At 39.8% G+C, this 20237-nt stretch overlaps 1 protein-coding gene across 2 annotated transcripts in view; it reads left to right on the top strand.

The window, feature by feature from the left end:
• macrod1 (mono-ADP ribosylhydrolase 1) overlaps positions 1–20237 on the top strand; it is a 135149-nt gene that overhangs the window by 2529 nt on the left and 112383 nt on the right. For both annotated transcript variants that reach the window (XM_017408370.3, XM_017408371.3), the window contains exon 3: positions 1283–1390. In XM_017408370.3, coding sequence (XP_017263859.1) covers positions 1283–1390 — 108 coding nt within the window. The remainder of the gene's footprint in view (positions 1–1282; positions 1391–20237) is intronic.

The raw sequence follows: 20237 nt of genomic DNA, 5'->3' as shown, positions 1-20237 counted from the left end.
GGAAAATGTTTGTTTGCAGAACTTTCTAAGTATAATATAAGTAAGAGTAAATAAATAAAAAATAAAAATAAAATACATTGTCAGGACTTAATACAATAGTTCAGGGGTGGGCAATCCTGGTCCTCGAGGGCCACCATCCTGCATGTTTCCCTTGTTTCTCTGCTCCAACACACCTGATTTGAATCAATGGCTGATTAACAGGCTTCTGCAGAACATGAAGAGGTGATTTAATCTCTGAATCAGGTGTGTTGGAGTAAAGAAAGAAGGAAAACATGCAGGATGGTGGCTCTCCAGGACCAGGGTTGCCTCCCCCTGCAATAGTTCAACACTAATGCAGAAAATTGTATCATTTAGCACAGTAATTCTACTTTGTTTAGTATATATATTTTTGGAATGTATTTAAAAGATGAATTCTATGGAATTCACATATATTACACTGAATTAAGTGTTGTATAATGTTATGCATTTAAAACGATTAATACTCTGTCTTGACCACATATGGAGGAGAGCAGAATTTTATTTAATCCTGCTAGTTTGTGTCTGTTCTCTTTTTAAAGCAGAAAGGATTCAGTAAGTGCACACACACTTCAGTCTCCTCCGGAAGACCATAACGACATAAAAGCCTTTATGCTGCAGATTTGAAAAGGACGAGTTTGAATGACCACTGAAACGAGTAAAAACAAAATAAACATGCAAACAAATGAGTTCATGGAATAATAATGAAGGCACAGGAGATGTAATTTGTTATTCTGTTTGTGTCTGTCACATTATGATTAATTAGTTTCCATTCTTTAATCAGTTCCTCGCCATTCTGGCTTTTAAATACACAGAAGATAAGCGCATACAGGAAGCTAATACAAGTGAATCTAAAAAGGCTTTTAATACCTTTTTTTATAAATTATTCATTCATCCATTTATTATCTTTACCTGCTTGTTCCTGTTCAGGGTCTCGGGGATCTGGTCATTAGGCAGTCCATCACAGGGTCACATAGAGACAAACCAAACAGACCACAGTTCACGCTCAACTAATGACAATTTAAAGTAGCCAATTAACCTGACATGTATGTTTTGGATGTGTGGGAGGAAACCAGAGTACCCGGAGAAAACCCACACATGCAAAGGGAGGTCATGCAGATGTTTTTAATTTAGAAATTTTATATAATTAAACGATAAACAATATTTTCTGTATTCGATCTCGCCGTTGCAGTTCTGAGTACCGAGACGTGTTAGAAACGCAGGTTTATCTGGTGAATAACTGTCGATGTTTGTGCCTCGTCGTCAGGCGGTTCTGAGCGCAGCCGCTACCAGAGGAACGAGAAGTTAGACCAGAAGATTTCTGTGTACAGCGGCGACATCACCAAGCTGGAGATTGACGCTATCGTCAATGCGGGTGAGTTAAACTTTTGCTTTTATTTACGTATTGAATGGTCTCAAATGATCAACTCAGACACGTTGTGGAATAAAAAGAAAAACTTGATTTTTTTTTTTTGCTTTACTCCACTCTTTCTGACGAAACACAACAAAACAAAACAAAAACAGACAGAAGACCAAAGGGTGAGAAAGTGATTCATGTACAAGAATAACGTGGAGACAAGCCAGCCAGGGAGGAAATTTGTTGAAGGATTATGAATTTAAAAGCTTAAAGCGGTCTCCAGCTTGTTGTTGTGCACATGCATAAATTTAGCACTAAACACCTGTGAGCGCTGTCTGTGCTGTGATTATGTGCATTATGTTTTCTCAGTGTGGGAGGGACAGCCACGGGCTCTCCTATGATTGCCAGCACACTGTGATGTATTCTTTTAACTAATTTACCTGCAGTGCAAACACAAATGAGAGAACAAGAGAATGGCAGGGAATTATTGTTACTGCTGAGTAGCTACCAGCAAACCTCAGAAGCAGACAAAGAAACACAAACGCAGAGGCGAAATGTGAAGTCTTGATGCTAAAAGCATTTTGAGCCGCCTGCTCAGAAATAATGCCAAGTTTAAACTGATTTCACTTTGAAAACGCTCTCTTTTGTACAAGATGACATTACTTTCTGAAGTCATAATTAATTTTTTTTTGTTGTTGTTGTTTGATCACACAGCCCTCTTACATAACCTCTATTTCCTAGCAGCAGATTTTAGGGGCTGCATTCAGTGTAAATGTTGTCCAAATTTACAGTAACATGCTGACACAAAGCTAAACCACTAATCTAAAAACACCTGCAGCTCATGGAAGAGGCGGGCAGACACGTAAAACAAGCTGCTGAGACGGAAAGTGTAACATCCCAGTGGAAAACTCAGCTGTCGTGTCGAATCTTTGTGGCCTTTTGATTAAATCCAGTCAGACATTTTTATCTCCCACTCTGAAAAGCGGGCGATCAAGTAGATGCATGTTTGTTGATCTGTCTGTTAGCAAAATATCTCATCTCACCACTGGATGGATTTTAATTAATTAAATTAATGGATTTAAAGTAATTTTTTTTTGGTGTACATCTACAACTGAATAACGTTTGGAGCAAACCGAATTCAAGATGGCTGCCGCACTTAATTGACCCAAGACAAAAATGTCTGTAAGTCTTTCAGTTTGACAGATATTGAGCTAAAATTTGCTGTGGTAGTAGCTGAGAGTCATCTCCATCATGTACTCTGAGTACTAACGGATTGTGTTGATGTCTTTGTTGTTAACTAATCAAATATGTCATCATACTTATAGCGGCTGTTCTGTTTTGTATTTATGCCTCTTTTATGAGCTACTTATTAAGATCATGTTTTATTATTTAAGATAATTTAATTTCATTAATCATAGATTTTTTTTTTTAGTTAGTTCTTTATTTGTTCTACCTTTTTTTTTTTTTTTTTTTTTTTTTTTTTTTGATTTGTGTCACCAACCTGCTTGGGACCGCAGTCAAAAATGAGCCTCTGTTGCTAAATTGTACTTTTACATGAAGTATCATGATTGAGTGAAGCATATTGCATCTGTTTTAAATAAATAAACCTAAACTTTAGCAGGCAAAGTGGTGGTCGATGCACATTCCTTCAAGGAGTTTTAGTTTCATTCACTTAGGACAGGGGTCTCCAATCCTGGTCCTCGAGGGCCACTATCCTGCTTGTTTTCCTTGTTTTCCTGCTCCAACACACCTGATTCAGTGGTTAAATGACCTCTTTATGTTCTGCAGAAGCCTGTTAATCACCCACTGATTCACATCAGGTGTGTTGAAGCAGAGAAACAAGGAAAATGCGCAGGATGGTGGCCCTCGAGGACCAGGATTGGACACCCCTGGCTTAGGACATTATGTCACTTTGTGACAAAAGAAAAAGCATAATGTCTCCTAAATCAGACTACTTTGAACCATCAATGTAAATAAAAGCTTTACAAAGATCATAACGGTTATTTTTTTTGGCAGGTCTTCACTTATTTTGGCTGTAGATGTTTTTGCAGTCAAATATGGTACAAATATTTGTTCTTTCTTGAGTTTGCGGTTTTCTGGGATTGGACTCTTTGCTGTAACCATTAGATGGAGCCAAAGGACAGTTTTTCGAAACAGGAGCTTTTCATACAAAACTGTTTTTGCATTTGGGGGAAATTTAATCTGTATCTTGGCACAGACGTTGCATCAGGGAAGAGTGAGGCAAGCCAACGTGCCTAAATTATGCTCGATGATGAAGCTTTATCTGAAAATGATGGATTTTTATTGGCAGCTGACTGTCAGCAGGTGGATGCTGTGCCAACATCCAATAAATATGTTGATCATTGACTCTCATTTATACAATTATTGCTCGTGTTTGTGTGTACCTGCATTGACACATGGATCTGCCTACAAATATTTAAGTAATTATGTGTGTTTACACAGGGGGGTGTTTGTATAAGAATGTTTGTTTTACAGGAGCTTTTACAGAGTTGCAGGATGCACAGTAGCATGGCATTAACAAGAAGGAACTGCTAGTAAAGTGTCATTTTGCAAAGAGGACGAGGCAAGGTGAGGGCCGCCGGGAAATGAAAAGGGGGAAAAAAAAAACCCTCACAAACACCAGAGGAGACATGACTGAGAGACAGAGCGTGAGAGAGTCAACGCGCTGACTGACAAAAAGCGAGAGAGAGGAGTCAGGAAGAGTGGATAGAAGAAGATAAAAAAGAGGCAGGGAGAGGCTAGTATTTAAATCTCAGTCTGTATTGCCATGGCAACAAGCAGGTACAGGTTAGCCTCAAAAGAGCTTTGGGCAGTGGAGTCTGATCATCCTTTTTCTGTCTGACTGACTGGCTGTCCAGCTGACTTTCTCCGTAGTTATTTTGTTGACCGAACGAGTGACCTTTTCTTCCATGACTAACGGACTGACTGTGAAGCTTTAGGTGACAGTTAAAATAACATGACATTGAAATGAATGCGTGGAGGGAGCAGAGATCAAGTTCTGAGTATTTTTAAAAACATTTATTTAGGAAATAAACTTCCTCCGCCTCAGCCTCAGAAAGCCTCCAAGACAGTTCGTTTGGTTTTTTAACATGCGGAGAGGGGTGCTGTGGATTTTCTCTGGTTGCTCTGAAAGGCCTTGAAGCATCATTTAGCCCCTAAGGCGGCAAACATTCAATGGAAGCCAACTGTGGCCAATTATACGCAATACTGACAGACTGGTGGGTTGGTTGGGAGGTGGGGGGTAGCTTCCAGGCCTGACTGGTGGGGAGAAATTGAAGAACACACAGTAAATAGTTGGATGGAAACCGATCCAGACAAAAGGTCACCAAAACCCAATGAAATAACAGGTGCAAACTTTGTTATCCCTCCCTTCCTCCTGCGGTCTCTTCCCCTCGTCTCCGTCAGCACTCATTGATCAGGTAAGCAGGGCGTTGCGGGGAGGCCGGCCCAGCGCTGTTTGTCGTTTGTGTCTCTCTCAATAAAGACTGGATTTACAGTAACTCTCAACTCCTCCTCCTCCTCCCTCCCCACCTCATTCCACACTTTTACAGCCCCTGGCTTCTGCCCACTCCTATAAAACACTACAAACATAAAAACCCACAAGCACTTAAGAGCTGTCCTGGTAAGAAGGGTGGAGGGTGCATATGGAGGGGGAGGAGACAGTGGGCAGAAACATCCTCCTCTTTACACCCCTCAATCACTCCGTCCGGAGAAGGAGAGGGAGATGGAGGGGAGGATATATTGTCTCTGATGGGCTAGCTGATTAAGATGGATTGCGCAATGAAAAGTCGTTGCAGGGATGAGTTCTTGGAGTGTGCGTTGCCGTGTGAGTGTGTGCGTGGACGCGACGCCCTGACGACTAACTCTGCATTAAAACCGTTTCTGGAATCGATTAAATGCAAATTTGCTTAGCTCGACTGAGTCGCATTTTTATCCCTCTGTTTTAATTTTGTGCTTTCTAGTAGTCACCGTTCAGTTGATACTGTTTGACATACTTTGGCCTTTTTCCCCCCAAAAAATTTAGAGTTTAATAAAAACTGGGCTTATAAGTTCTTTCAGTAGTTCTGTGTTCTTTTTCATTAATTTAAAGTAGCAGCTGTGGAGCTGTCTGATGAATCTATCAGGCTTTAAAAATTCAATTAAAACGCTCATGATCCCATTTTCTGCGCATTTAGAGTCCTTGTGAGTGTTTGTGTGCATCAAACCTTTATTTGTGTTCAGATGTGTGCACACCTTCACCTTTTTGTGCCAGAAACAGACAGCGCATATAAAACCTGGAAGCATGTGTGCATGTGGTGTGATTTCTGGCAAAGTTGTGCATGAAAAGGTGTACGATTTTGTTCCTTTTTCAAAAAAAAAAAAAAATTATGTGGGTGTTCTGTTGTATGTGCACGCGCAGGAGATAGGGTCTCCCCTCTGCTGGTCAGAGATAAAGCTGTTGGTCGGTGCTGGGAACCCTCTCACCGTGGCAACAGCCGAGAGATACAAGATTAGAGCCAATAGTTTCCCTGGACTGCAGGTGACAGACGGGATGAGAGGGGGAAGCGTGTGCGAGCTGTGCTGTAACCCTCTCACCGATAAGAAGCCCAGAGAACACAGACGGACGGATGAAGTGATGGACAGGAGAGCAGCTGGTGTGCTGATGGACAGGGCCAGGGAAAAAAAAAAAGTCTGAACGCTATGCAGCAGGATGATAGCTGCGCTTAATTTCTCATCAGGAAATTCTGCTAAAAGCACCGAGTTACAGTCAGTGTGACATTGAGGTTTATAGAAAGAAGCCTGGCATCTAAAATGGGAGATAAGTTTTTCTGACTAAGGTCTGGAAAATGCAAGAAGGGACAAATTTGTTTGGACTAAAGGCTTTGTTGTATTTTTCAAAATCTCTGTTTTAGTCACAGAATTACCACATTTCTATAATCAGGATTAATCAAAATGTAGATTTGTATTCTATCTGAAGCCCAACACGACACGTGCCTTAAACTTCAGTAGACTAGCGCTGACATTTTAGGTTAATAAATCACAGACTGATATTTCACTGACTTTATGCTGGGAACACACGGTGCAAACTTGAGCTTCCCCTGAATGGAAAAAAATACCACAACAGGAGCACTTTTCTTTGTTGTTTGGATCTTTCTCAATAACAGTGGCCAAAGGTTTAGGAGGTAGCCGTTTTAATGGTCTTGCGAACAAAACATGAGTCAGGAAAAGATTCTGTCAGTGTAAAAAATTCAGGAAAGGCATCTTGCTGTGTGGCTGCCGCCATGAAATTAATCTGCAAATCAACCATGAAATGATGGTTAGTGCGACACAGACGCCACTGTGGGGGTAAAAAAAAAACCAAAAAAACCCCTGAATCGAATCCAAACCAAGAGATGAAAGATGCAAAATGTTTTGGACTCGAGTTAAAAAGGTCTATTTGAGTCGCGTCAGCAGTTTTCTGCTTTGCTATAATCACCAGTGTTGTTTCCCTACATGTACAGACTGCTGAGACTTTTTAAATTTATGCTTAAGACTCATCATTTTTCCTTGGGGTTTGAGTCAAGCAGAGTTTAAGATCCAATAGAGTTTTTAACGTCATCAATCATCAATAAATGACTGCAGCAGCTGTTAAAAAAATCACTTAGTTTCTGTTGTTTTTCCAAGTAAAACAAAATAAAAAAACAACAATTGAGAGTTTGAATGTTTAATTAGTTTTTATTGATGTGTAACTAAAGGCGCTGATGCCGACTGCAGTAATTTGGAAGCTCATTCCGCTTTTTATTTAGAATATTATCAACAATCTATTAAACATGAAAACAATTACAGCTGCAAATCTTTCATGCTGTTGAAGGAGATGCGTAGTTGTTGTTTAAGATAAACTCTGAGGAGGCCTGAATCTTTTTGTCGATGCAACAAAAAAAAAAAAAAAAGAAGAAATAATTAAAATTGTTAATTCTTTTGGCAGAAATGAGTAACTTTCTAATGGATGGAGTCATTAGCAAAATCGAAACAAACAAACCTAATACTTCTGAATCAATATAATATGGTGGCTCTATTGATAGAAGTATAGATGAATGGATGGGATTAACAATAATGGATTAATTGAAATTATTTTCCAGCCTGAATTGTTCTGAATTTATTGGTGAAGCATTATTTATTGATTTTCGAGCGCTCCATGCTTGGTGATGACCAGCAGCTGTAGAGGGACTGGTTTTGGATCTTTGGCTTTATTGAGGACGAAGGTATTGGGTCGTCGTAAATTCATAAATAAACGACCTCGAGCAGCGGGACGTTGACCAGAACAACTGGAGGAGAAAAGAAGGAAGCGCTCTCTGATCCTGTTTGGTGATGTTTAAGAGGATGAAACGGGCAAACCCTTGGCTCTGCAGGTAGAGCTCCTTACAAGAGCATTACTCTGCAGCGGCACAGCATCCCCCTCCTTCTGGAAGGCTTCGCTGATTCTTAGCTGGCTTTGTCAATGAGGCTTAGCGCAGCACTTAGCGCCAAAAATCAGCCTGGCAGGCGGCCTCACTTTCGCCACGCCGCAGCAGCGTGGATGAGAAATTGTCAGGCTTATTTTGTTGTTCTAATTCACTGCGGAATGATTAAAATTATTTCAAAATTTTCACCTGAGCTGTATCTTCCTCTTTTTTTAATGGGTTCACAGGGATTATACAATGTGATTGTTTGCATATGTAACCACTTTATGAGTGATTTTCCCACCCAGCTTCAAGGCAAGTTTTTGTGAAATTGTTTAACTTTTTTTTTTTTTTTTACATCAGTTTAAAAAAAACCACAAAATCAAGCCTGGTTTCTACTTGTTACACTTGTCTGTTTAAAGTATGCACATCATGTAGCAGCTATTAGACAGTATTCAAGTTATTTTTTCCCCTTCTGCCCGAGGAGTGAATGTTTTCAAGGCTGTATTTCAGCACTGCCAGTTTGTCACCAAGTCAATTAAGTGAGGTTTTACTCAGGGGAGGCAGCTTGTTGTGATCCACCCAGCCTCTCTGCTGGTGACGGGGGTCTGAGGGGCTGTTGGAAATCCCAGAACAGAGACTGCTCCTGCAGCTGAGGTCTCACAGGCCCCACAGTGTATGTTCTCCGTCTCTCTGTTAGCTGCAGTTACCATACATCTACCCTAGAGCGCTTGTCAGCTCCTCTTAAGACAAGCTCATATTACAAGATGCGAAATGTCACACCAAGTTTGCTTTTGTAGACAAATATGGCATGTGCTCCGAGAAAGCCTTAAAACAGGTGCTAAAATTACAAATGTCTAGAGTGGAGTGGTGCTACTCCGTTCTGCTTCTGTGAAACATAATTAAGCTGTGTTGTTTACTTGAGAGGTAAAAAAAAAAAAAAAAAGGTTAGTACGCTGCTCTTCAGAAGCAGAACGGGTTACGGATCCCTCGTGAACTGCATTGTTTTTCCCTGCTGTAGTAACTGCACTTTCCTAGCTCCGGTTCCTTTAGCGGTAACCCCAAAGAGCTGACTCTGTGTTTTTTAAAGCAGTGCTAATGGGCGGCTTAGCTTCCTACAATACGCCTGTCATCTGCCTGTGTACAGATGCTCTGTCAGAGGCAAATTGGCATCGCTGATGCAGATTCAGGTTCCGAGGAAATATGATGTTCTGTCAACAAACTTAATGCTATGAACAGCTCTTCCTTCCACCTTCCACTAAAATATGACTACATTACAGGGGTGAGTGTTGTGTAGAATCTGCCGCGTGAAGGTACCGCTTGTTTCCTCTAAATGTGAAAACGATTTGTTGTGCAAAATCACAAAGAGGGTACAGGGAAATTCTATTCAAATAAAACTGGAATGTATAGATTTTAATCAGCGAGGTTACCAATAAAAAGAGTCAGGATAAGGAGCGTAGGGAGACACCTGGTGTACCACAATACACATAAAAACATAATATTTTTATGTTGTTTTTTTTATTCCATAGCACCGCTTTTAATTTTGTGGGGCTGTTATTTTCTGAAGCTCTAAAATTGATCTACATGTTGTTGTGCAGATTTAGATTTTCAAACTTGATGACCCATTATGTTTATTTTATGAATAAGGGGCCGAGTAAAGTACTTTTCTTATTTTTACCATGTCTTGAGTGGAATATTACTCACTGATTTGCAGAAACACCCCTGCTGTGGTATATTATTATCGTGTCATGGTTGTAGTAAAAGCAGGACTTGGATTCAGAGGCAACGGCAGGAGGATAATAAGTAAATTGACTTTATTAACGAGACTTGTCATGGTTTGAAGAGACATATGCAACAACAAGGGATACGAATATAACCTGAAGAAAACTGAAACCTACCAGTATGTAGGTGATGACTAACGTAACACAGGCACTCAGCAGGTCAAGCTTAGTGTGAGATAAATCCAAAATAATTCAGATTTTGACTCATCAGTCCAGACCACCTGCTGCCATTTCTTCACCTCAGCTCCTCTGGTATAGTTGAGTCGCTTGGCTTTGCTTCCCTGTTGGAGGTTTGACTTTTTGGGTTGAGTTCTTCAATGACGACCACTTCTGGCCAGACTTCTGTAAATAGCAGATGGTTGTACGTCGGTCCAACAGGTTTCTGGCAGTACTTAGCTGCTGGACATCTTCTGATAACGAGAAGTAAACATAATGTGTCTTTTATCTGCTGCACCACATCTTCTTGGCTGACCACTGCGTCTTCGGTCTTCGTCGATGTTTGTTTCTTTGTGACTCCTAACAAAGATTTGGACAGCTTGTTGTTGAGAACCCACTCTGATTCTAAAATCTTTGCCTGGGAGACACTTTACTGATGTATTAGAACTACCTTGTGTCTTGCTGCTGTGCTCAGTCTTGCCACAGAATCTGACCTGTGACATCCAACTGACTTCCTTGTCCTCACCCTGGTAGCAGACTTTAGCTGTTCTTCATCCAGTTTAAACCTCCTACACAGCCTTTTCTGTTTCAGTTAACGGCTGTGTTTAAACCTACGTATCAGAACGATTATCACTGGCCTCTGTTTGCTATAACTGGTCAATCATGCATCTGAAAATAATCCTTCAACATCTCTGTGTATCTCAAAGAACTGAAGCTGTTATGAAGAAAAAAGGTGGTCACACCAAATCCTGATTGGATTTAGATGTTTATGTTCAGTCACAAATCATTCTTGTCTCCTGGCATTTTTGAGGTTTGTGGAGATGCTTCTGATTCTCCTTCTTACCTAAATATATCTTGGTTTTTCTCACTGCAGCGAGGTTGTTTCAGTCCTCTGTCCCTGTATGTCCATGTCTTTGCCATGGGTGAAGTTAGGAGCCTGCAGACTCTGACTAGGCTGCAGCGTGAATTATACAGTGCTGTTGCTCTAGTTTTTCCCCCGTCCAGATCTGTCTGAGTTAATTATGGTGCAACTGTCAGAAAGACTGTTTTACTTGTCATTTGGTCAGTGGCATTATTGCTCCTTGTGTATTAAAATTTTTTTTTTTTTTTGAGCTTTCAAGGCTCAGTGGCTTGAGTTTCCACGCAGTGCTGCGATGTCCAGTTTGTGTCTCAGTTTGAGTGGGAGGATGTAAGGAAAAAAGCTTTGCTTTTCATCTCTTTCGCTTGGACTTCATCGCTGTGCTGTGACACGCGAGGAGCGAGACCTTTTAGAGAAACTGGCCTCGGTTTACAACTTCATGTTGATTTACACCCTGACATTGAGAAGTTAACATACCCTTGGGGAGTTAATCCCTAATGTTGTCCGGGTCAGTAAATAAACGGAAAAAGAAAAAGCCAAATTGAAGGAGTTTGCAGAAAAGCTCATTTGTGCTAATTATTTCTCTCCCACCCCTCCCTTGTTAAAAGCTTTCCCACCCCTCCAATCAATCGGCACTTTAGCGAGCAGGAAGGGATGGAAGAAGTGCGAGCCTCATTAGCCTGATTGGGCCAATGTGGGAGATCGAGTGAGATGGAGTGAATGAGAGGAATAAAAGAGAAAAGGAGGCAGCTTGGTCATCAGCACTTGGCCCATCAGAGCTTCTGTCAACAAAGCAAATGCCGCGATCAAATATGTTTGTTTTGTAGAATTGTGGCTCCCAGCGGACGCCAGGTCGGCCCCCGCGCTGAAAAGGAAGCTTTTAATGGAGTCTGATTTAAACCATCAGACCACAAAACATTAAACGATCTGGCAAAATTGTTTTACAGAAATTTAAATGACTAATAAATGATTATACATTGCAATTAAATAACTCAAGTCTGCTTTACTGCTGCTCGACGGATTCAAAAAGCCAGCATGAAAATTAAATAAATTGTTTTCTATGAGGACCTTAAAGGGAAGTTTAAGCAACAAAACATATCAATAAAATGAAAGAAAATTAGAGCATACACAAAAATTGGTTGAAATAAGCCACAAACAAATTAATGGGATAACATAAAACTTTAGGAAGCCATTGTGGGTCCAGCTTAAGCCCCCAAAATATCTGATAGTCTTTAAAATATATAAAAACTTCACTCAGATTGTCTGTGTTGTTCTGAGTGAAGAATAAGCCTTGTTCAGTGGAAGAACAACCAGAACTTGACTCGCTCCAAATGGGAAACATGAATTTATGTTGAGCATCTTCATGTCCGCGGCTCCAGACAACCAGGAGCTTACGAGCAGAAAATTGATTAAACAGGAGCGTAAGATGTTAAATACCCACAAGAACATCAATATGATTCCATCTTCTCATCACAAATAACCGTCTGCTTCTGTACTGAGGTGTAAAAGTTTTCACAGAGACTTTAAAAATGTGAAATACAGTAAGAAGTACAAACATGGTTACGAATGGTGCTACAGGATCTACAGAACTATAAGATAATTTGTCTTTTTTCTTTGCTGCTTGTTATAATTCAAGCTTTAAAAGCTTTTCTGCCATTTTTAGGAAAGAAAACACGTCTTACTCTCTCTGAAAATACAGCTGAATGGACTGAAAGCTTTTAGGTTTTTATTAGCTCCTAAATGCAGCATCTATTTGAGGATCTGTGCGAAGCTGACACAATGAAAAGTGTTAAAACTCTTTGTTCGAACGACAACTCGTCTGTGCAGATCCGACTGTCGGTAACCTCGCATTAACTCGATTTATAATTAATGGCTTATTTGGACATTTATGGCACAAGACGCTTGTTGAGAGTAAAATTAGTCAGATTTTTGTTACGCTGTACGTTTCTGAAATGCATTTTTCTTTTCCAAGCTGCATAATATACATTTGTAGTCTTACTGTTCTGATGCAGTATTTATCTTTACTTTTAATTGTTAAAACCTAATTTCTGCATTAAGACATAATATGGTTGTTGTTTTAAATGCATCTTTTCTTATTTAATGTTATTTGTAAATTATGTGGAAACACGAAAGGAAAGGTTGGAAAATGTTAAAAAATACTGTAAGAAATCAGTATCATGAAAAATGTTTGAGGGGGAAAATCATAGAATGGTTCCTTTTTGAGATGGGGGAAATCGATTTTTCTTAGATTTTTTTTCATCTGATTTGTTTTTGTTTTTTGCATTTGTTAATTCTGTTAACAAATGACAAAATACATTTTGTTAAATAAGCAAATATTAAACAATATTATGTTGACAGCTGCTCATTTAGACCCAATCTTTACCCGAGAGGCAGAAACGGGAAATGAATAAACGAGGCTTGTTGTAAACATTTAAATCTGTCCCATAGCTGCAGAGCGGCAGGGAGTCATCGATTGGATCATGCAGAATAAAGATGATCAATAGATACGATCAGGGATCCAAACAGCTGTCGGTCCGTGCTACTTTTAAAAAAACAAAAGAGTCTTGAGATCAGCTCCAACATTTAAAGGTCACTTCTAAGTGGGTCTACAAAGAACTATTGATACGTTTTCTTGCAAAGCAACTGTTGCACTTTTATTTATTTGTGTTGAATCACTCGGCGTTTGACTTCCCAGGTCTCCGTAACTCGACGAGCGGCACAGAGATTTTGGCTGCGTGTCCGGAGCTGCTCGGGTCAAACGCTTCATTATTTCCAAAAAAACCCCAAAACCACACACACAAGCACGCCTGAACTCAAGCGGTGACTGCCTTTCTTTGCCCACTTCTTGTTAATCGTTTCCTCGTTTCGACTTGAGACATTTAAATTTATTATTCACTAAACGAGATGAGCAAATAATTTTGACAGGAATCAAGACACCGAAACAGAATGAGGGAGAATTAGACGTGAAATTTAAAAACACACTGGGGTAACATTATTCTCATTGTGGGCCGTGTTGTTTGAATAATAAAACATAATGTAGCCTTACATTAAGCCTCAATTTTCTCTCCTTTTTGCTAATAGCAGCTAAGTGAAGTAGGTATAACTGTAACCTCTAAAACGGGCTTTAAAGTTTGCCTCTTCCTCTCTTTCTGTCAGTGACCCTTTCTGTGTACTTGCATGTTCTTATCACCGACGCTGCTTTTGTCTCGTAATTACATGCACGCACATGCAGAGAGTACAGGGAGTACGCACGGCACACAATGCACACAATTACCATCTTGTAATTGCGATCTATCAAACATTATTGTGAAATGTTGCCTGATGGTGCTAGCTGTTGACTCAGTCGCATTATCAGAGCTTAGGAAATGACAAGACTATTTATAGGAGCTTGTTATCCACTTAAATCCTGTTGTTGCTTTTGTCCATGAAGGGAGTGCGCGCCTCTTAGAGCTGGACTGACTGATGGGCTGATTATTCAGTTAGTGCAGCACAGTTATATGCAAAAGTTTGAACATCCTAATCTGATGAGAAATTAAGCTTTTTAAAGTGCAAATAGGTGGATGCATTCCCTGCAGCAAAACAGAGACCATGAATTAAAATGTTAATGCGCTGAGAGTTTTTTAGCTTCATTAATTTAGAAAAGTGAAGCCCGAGAAGGTCATTCAAGTGTCACTTTCACCTCAAAACTTATTTCGCGAACGTTCGCTCCTCCGAGCTGACCTTGGAGTTCAGCGCAGATATTTCACGAGAGCCTGAGAGAGAACAAAAAGCTCCAGTCACCGAAGTCTTATTTGGAGGAAGCGAAGGAGCGGGGGTGCACAGATGAAAGGAAGACCGAATCCCGCCAAATATCATCGAAATCTGAGGACAGGGCTTCAAAAAGAAAAGTTTAAGAAGAAAAGAGACTGGTATTGATCCAGATAACATCAAAAATCCCCTGAAAACTTCTTACAAGGAGCGTAAGCTGGAGGTGTTGTGGAGTATCAGTGACGGTGCCTGACCTGAGCAGCAGTGAAAGTCTGAGGTGAGCTGTTCGTGCAAAAAATAAAGAGAGGGAGAAAAAAAACTAAAAAAAATGTCTTAAAAATTATAAATCAAGAACAGAAAACATCCTTATAGCTAATTTAAAATGTGTGTGAAATCTACTGTTAACATTTTAAAGAAAGGCTCATTATAGCTTTTACTCATTTATTTGTTGCAGCAGTTACTGTATTTTCATCTCAAGTATGTATTTTAACTAGCAAGGCCACCTGTACGCTCACAACCCATTCATCCTCTGTATGTTCTTAATCCGGTAAATAAACAACGCCATAGCTAACTGGGTCAGGCAATGTTCGAGCTAATTCATTCAATCATTTCTCAGCTCAGATGAAATAAAACTTTTTATTATCTACATTAAAAAAAGTCTGCGTGCGGGAGCCAACACTTTCCACTGCTTTGCTCACGTGTTATCTGCAAAGGAATAATCTTAAAATTTACAGCCAATCAGAGCGACTCCTCAGCTTCAGACCGGCGTTCCAGGAAGTTAAACACAGCACTTTTTACTGCTGCATATTTAAGAACTGTATTCATTTAGACTGATTCTGATGGTCATTTTTTGACAATCAATTGGTAACCAATTTTAAAAATTCATTCTGTTGGATTTGTCTTTAAAAGATCTATCTAATGGGATCAAAATATGTTGTGTTGGATGAGGTTATAAAAACCACGTGGCCTTTTTATTTTAACCACTTTCCTGGTTTACTTGGGATTACTGACATTTAAAACTTGTTACATCTTCATCTTCACATTATTTTTATGGCCAAAAATCCAAGTTAAAATCATTTACAAACCTTAATCTCTGTGTTTGGTACACAAGCACAGACCTTTTTGGTCATTTTAGAAGTAAATAATGAATGTTTGCGTCAACTATTTCAACGGGTGTGTGAAATAAACAGAAAGTAAACTATGGCTGAATTAGTCCTTCCTGAGCATCGATGAGTGAGTCAGTTTCCTTTTGTTGTGAACTAATGGAGACGCAACACGAGACTCGGAGCTGTGATTTTTTTAATGGGAGATCAATATTACGCACACTCAAGTTTTCAGCTGTTTTTCCCTCGTCTTTGTTGAAGAGAAATAAATCAAAACCTTGACTTTTTTTGTGCTGGTAGTTACAGGTGTGTTGATGCAAACTCTAAAATCAAAGCATTCTTTGAATTTTAATGTTTGAAGAAACCAAGAAAGAAATTAAACGCCCGACATTCCTTGACGGAATGCATATTTCACTTTTTATGTTTGCTCAAGTTGGTTTGCTGCGGCGGCCATCTTGAGTTGGATTCACCCCGAAAGGTAATCAGTTGTAGATGTACATCCCATGATTACTTTCTGAAAGTTTCATTAAAATCTGCCCAGTGGTTTATGAGATATTTTGGTAACAGAGACACACACACGCACACACACACACACGAGCAAAACCATTATTGGTTGCCTTCGCCTTTCGGCTGGGTGTGATAATAATTACTTTTCTAATTTAAGATAATTGTTTTTCTTCCTGAATACGACTGTGACCCATACAGTCTGTTCTCCTCACTGATAGAGCTGCTAAAAAACTCATCTTTTATGTTTCTTTATTGGTGACTTAAACAGAATTGCTGATGCACTTGTTTTTTTTTTCACCTTCAAAGACAGAATTTATCTGATTGCCTAGAGCTGAAAGTTGATAAAATGGTAAAAAAAGGAAAAAAGAAGTGAAAATACTTTTTAGACACCATAGTTGCGTGGATGACGTTTCCCTTAAATAGTGCAGCCATAAACCTTTAAATGAGGGAGGAGTTCAGCAGCACATTGTGTGTTCTGGACCTCCGATGTGATCACAACCCGCTGTGTGTGGCATTTCCAGCTGACTTATGAATAATTTACCCAGCTCCTGGAGTTTATTTATTTTTTTGGGAGTGGGGGGCTGAGATGTGTCTGCCTCTGCTGGAGAAAGGCTGCGAGTCGTTGCTCCAGAGAAATCACAAGTTTCTATAACAAGAAGTGCTGAGGTGTCTGTGTGGTCCAGAGTGCAGCCCAGGAGAGGAGGTGGGCAGTCGGATGAACTTTACTGATGGCTGAGATGCTTTGGAGAGAGGGAGGGAAAAAGAAAGAAAAAAAAAATCCAGCAGGAGCCTTTTGCCTGAAGCATCCTGAGCCGGAGAGTTGCTTCTCATCACGAACTGCAGAGGCAGACGCAGAGATGAAACCGAATCCCCAACAGTTTATCATTAAGCACAAAGAAAAGAGGTCCATGTGTCATTCGCCTAATGTGAGGCTGATAATGAGACAAGCAGCACAAAGACTATTTAGGCTTGTAAGCATCTTTAATTCTCTTTAATTTCACAGGCTCTTTTTCCTACTTGGAAGGTTATGAAAATTGCAGCAGTGCCGTCTCATCATTAAGCCAAACTAAAAGATAAAACGTGTCTGGGAAACTAACCCCAAAAAGCTGCGGCTTAATGTTTTGTTGTTGCAGCTGCTTTATCACTTCATTCCTCTGAGGCATTTTCATCAGTTTCTCGCAGTTTTTGTAGCAAAAGAAACTTGTCAGTGTAAAGCTAGTATTTCCCTGTGACTGTCGGAGACTAGTTGGCGACACTCGATAATGTGAGAAAATATCCCGATTTTAATTCGCGTTCTCACTGTACTCTGAGTATTAGCGACCAGGTGCCCAGCGAGCCATGCAGGAGCGTTGTGGGTGACCAATTTTTGTGTGCGCAGCTTGCAGAAGTGTATTTCAGGCCATGCACGTTATGTCATTGCCCACCCTTTTACCCACCTAGACCTGTTTTGTGTCCACCTTGGCAGCCGACCCGACGTTTATGATTTAATCTACTGGAGTACACTTTTGAAATAAATACAGGCAGATTTGGATAAAATAATTTTTTCTCACCGGTGTTTTTTTTTTTTTTTTTTTTAAGACCTCTGCATGTTTTCTGTCAAAATGCAGCTCCTTGCCTGTGTCAAATCTGAGAAGGGTTTGAGACACCGATTATTTTGACTATTTTGAGAGAAAATGTGTAGGAAAAAGTATTTTTTAAAATTGTTCAGAATTCAAACAATAAGAATGCAAGCCTCTAGGCTCACGCAAGGAAATCAAGAACCCCCATGAACTTCGTGAGACGTTCTGGAGACTCCCTGTTTGCCAACTAGCCACCAGCAGTCGCAGCCCATCGAGGGACTTCAGTTTTTCTGCTCGAACAGAATCGCCAGTCCCTCATCGGTTCAAATATTAAAAGGATAGATCAAATTTTTTTTTGAAGTAGGCTCCTATGGAAACGTTATGAATAAATTATATCCTGCATGTTGTTGATAGCTCCTCAAATGACCTCTGTTTGGAGAAATACAGTTTAATACTGACAGGACTGACAAGCTAATGGCTAAAATGAATGGGGCCAAGTCCAAAGCGCATTGCTGCTGTCTTAAAACAACTCCATTCTCAAATATTTCACAGCTGATGGCAGCCAAATTCACCTTACAAGGCTATTTATATAAAATGCTATTGTTATTGGTGACTGTAAATAGCAGCAGCAGCTAGCTGTAGCACTTCTGTTGCAGCCTGGGGCACTTTGAGCAGGAGTATCACAATATGTCTGCTTGAATGACAGCAGTGTAAAGGTTTATAAAACAGTGTTTGCATGAAGTGATATAAAACCTTTTAGGTCGGCTAACAGCTTGAAGCAGCCATTAGCCCGTTGATCCGGTCAGAATTAAACTCTTTCTCTAAACTGAGGTCGTTAATCAGGTAAGATATTACCAGTTCTTAACCTTTCCGCAGAACCACACAGTGTACCGTGTCTGTACAACAAAAGAGGTGTATTTAAAATTTTTATGTTTCTCTCCAGTCGGATATAAAACCAAGGTGAGGATTGGAGTTTGTGCCGTCATGTCAGTGGAAACTGTTCAGAGTTTAACTGCGCTGTGAAGAAGAAAAGAAAAAAAAAGCATGAGTCATCGTGAACACAAAGCAAAAATGTTTTGACAAAAAGAAAAAAAAAATCACTAAATAGACAGAGGTTATATTTGGAGTCAGTGGCTACGACGACTGCAAGCGAGAGGGAAAAATCAAACCTCTTACTGCTCCTCTTACTGAAATCATGTTTTTGTTGAAATTATACATCAGTACTTGGATTTCTGAGAATTATTTTGTTGAACACACTTCAGAAACCTCCTCACTTGATTTTCTGCTGTCAGTATTTATGTAGATTACCGCTTTTTTTTCAAATGTTATGTTTATTTATTTCCTGTTTTACCCTTTGAGCTGCAATTTTACCCCACATGCAAATGCACGAGCCGTCTTACGAGTTTGATGCCTGCAATTTATAGGAGTATTTGCATTCAAACTAACCATGCAAAGATGACTGAGACCAAAGATTTGGTTGACAATGCCAAACACATTTAGACGGATACACTGACCTTTAACTAAATAAGACTTTAATGCATGCAAACACTGAAAGGCTACTTTACCTTACCGTGCAGCTTTAAATTATCCTTCACAACACTGCAGTGGGAGAAAATACGGGGCACGAAGTTTAAAATGCAACCAACCATTTTATTACACATCAGTGGGCTAATTTGTCAAGGGTGATAAGAGGTCTTGGATGATAAGGACACACCGGCAAACATGACACATTACTGTTGCACGTTGAAGAATTTGGGAAATTCTTTCTTTCAGATTAATTATTTTAGGAAAAGCGATGTGATGCAACTTAATGGAAGCCTCAACTTTGATCCCATTTGTTGGAGTGCAGAATTACATTTCAGGCTGAAAAGACCCTCCCTCCCATCTCTGGGTATGTATCTTTTTGTTGGGTCTAATGTAAGTTCGAACAATTAAGCGGCAGAGCTTGATGCTAGATAATGGACCTTGACAGTGAAAGGCCTCCATAATGACAGATGAGGACTCAGGTCTGTGTTAAGAGCACAGAGATGTGAAGGTGCTGCAGCATCACTTTTACTGTGACGTGAGCCTTGGCATACACAAACATATAAGGAAAGGCCTAACATTCCTTAAAGGAATGCATATCTCCTGCCGCCTTTCAAATCAGAGTTTTAAATTAAGATCCTCTTATGTTGAGGTGATGGAGATTCTATGCAGCCTTGCATGAAATCTTAAAATCTCATGCTCGGAATTGGTTGCTCGGCTACTGCCACATCAAATTTTAGCCACTTTTGTAAAATTGACTGAGTTATAGCCGTTTTTGCATTGACCAGGGTTGATTAGCTTGAATTAGATTTACTCCAAAAGGAGATCGGGTGTAGATGTATATTCGATGATAACTTTCTGAACGTTTCAATGAAATCCATCCAGGGGTTCATCAGAAATTTTGCTGACAGACAAACAAATTTGGCTTGAGGAGTTAATGCCAAAATTTTAAGCAAATCTCTTGCAAACTGTGTAGCACTGCGATGATGAGTCTTAGCTACTAGCATACCAAATTTCATCTTGATATCTCCAAAATTCACTGAATTATAGCTATTTTTGTGTTTGCTAATGTCAATTAGCTGTGTCTGCCATCTTGAGCTGGGTTGGCTCCAAAAGTGAAGAATTAGTTGTAGATTTACATCCAGTGATTACTTCATCAGAGTTTCATTCAATTCTGTCCAGCAGTTCATCAGATATTTCCCTAAAGTAA

This window comes from Kryptolebias marmoratus, linkage group LG9 (assembly GCF_001649575.2).
Source record: "Kryptolebias marmoratus isolate JLee-2015 linkage group LG9, ASM164957v2, whole genome shotgun sequence".
Taxonomy (NCBI): domain Eukaryota; kingdom Metazoa; phylum Chordata; class Actinopteri; order Cyprinodontiformes; family Rivulidae; genus Kryptolebias; species Kryptolebias marmoratus.
The sequence above is the reverse complement of the archived record's forward strand: the minus strand, read 5'-3'. Positions and strand labels throughout refer to the sequence as shown.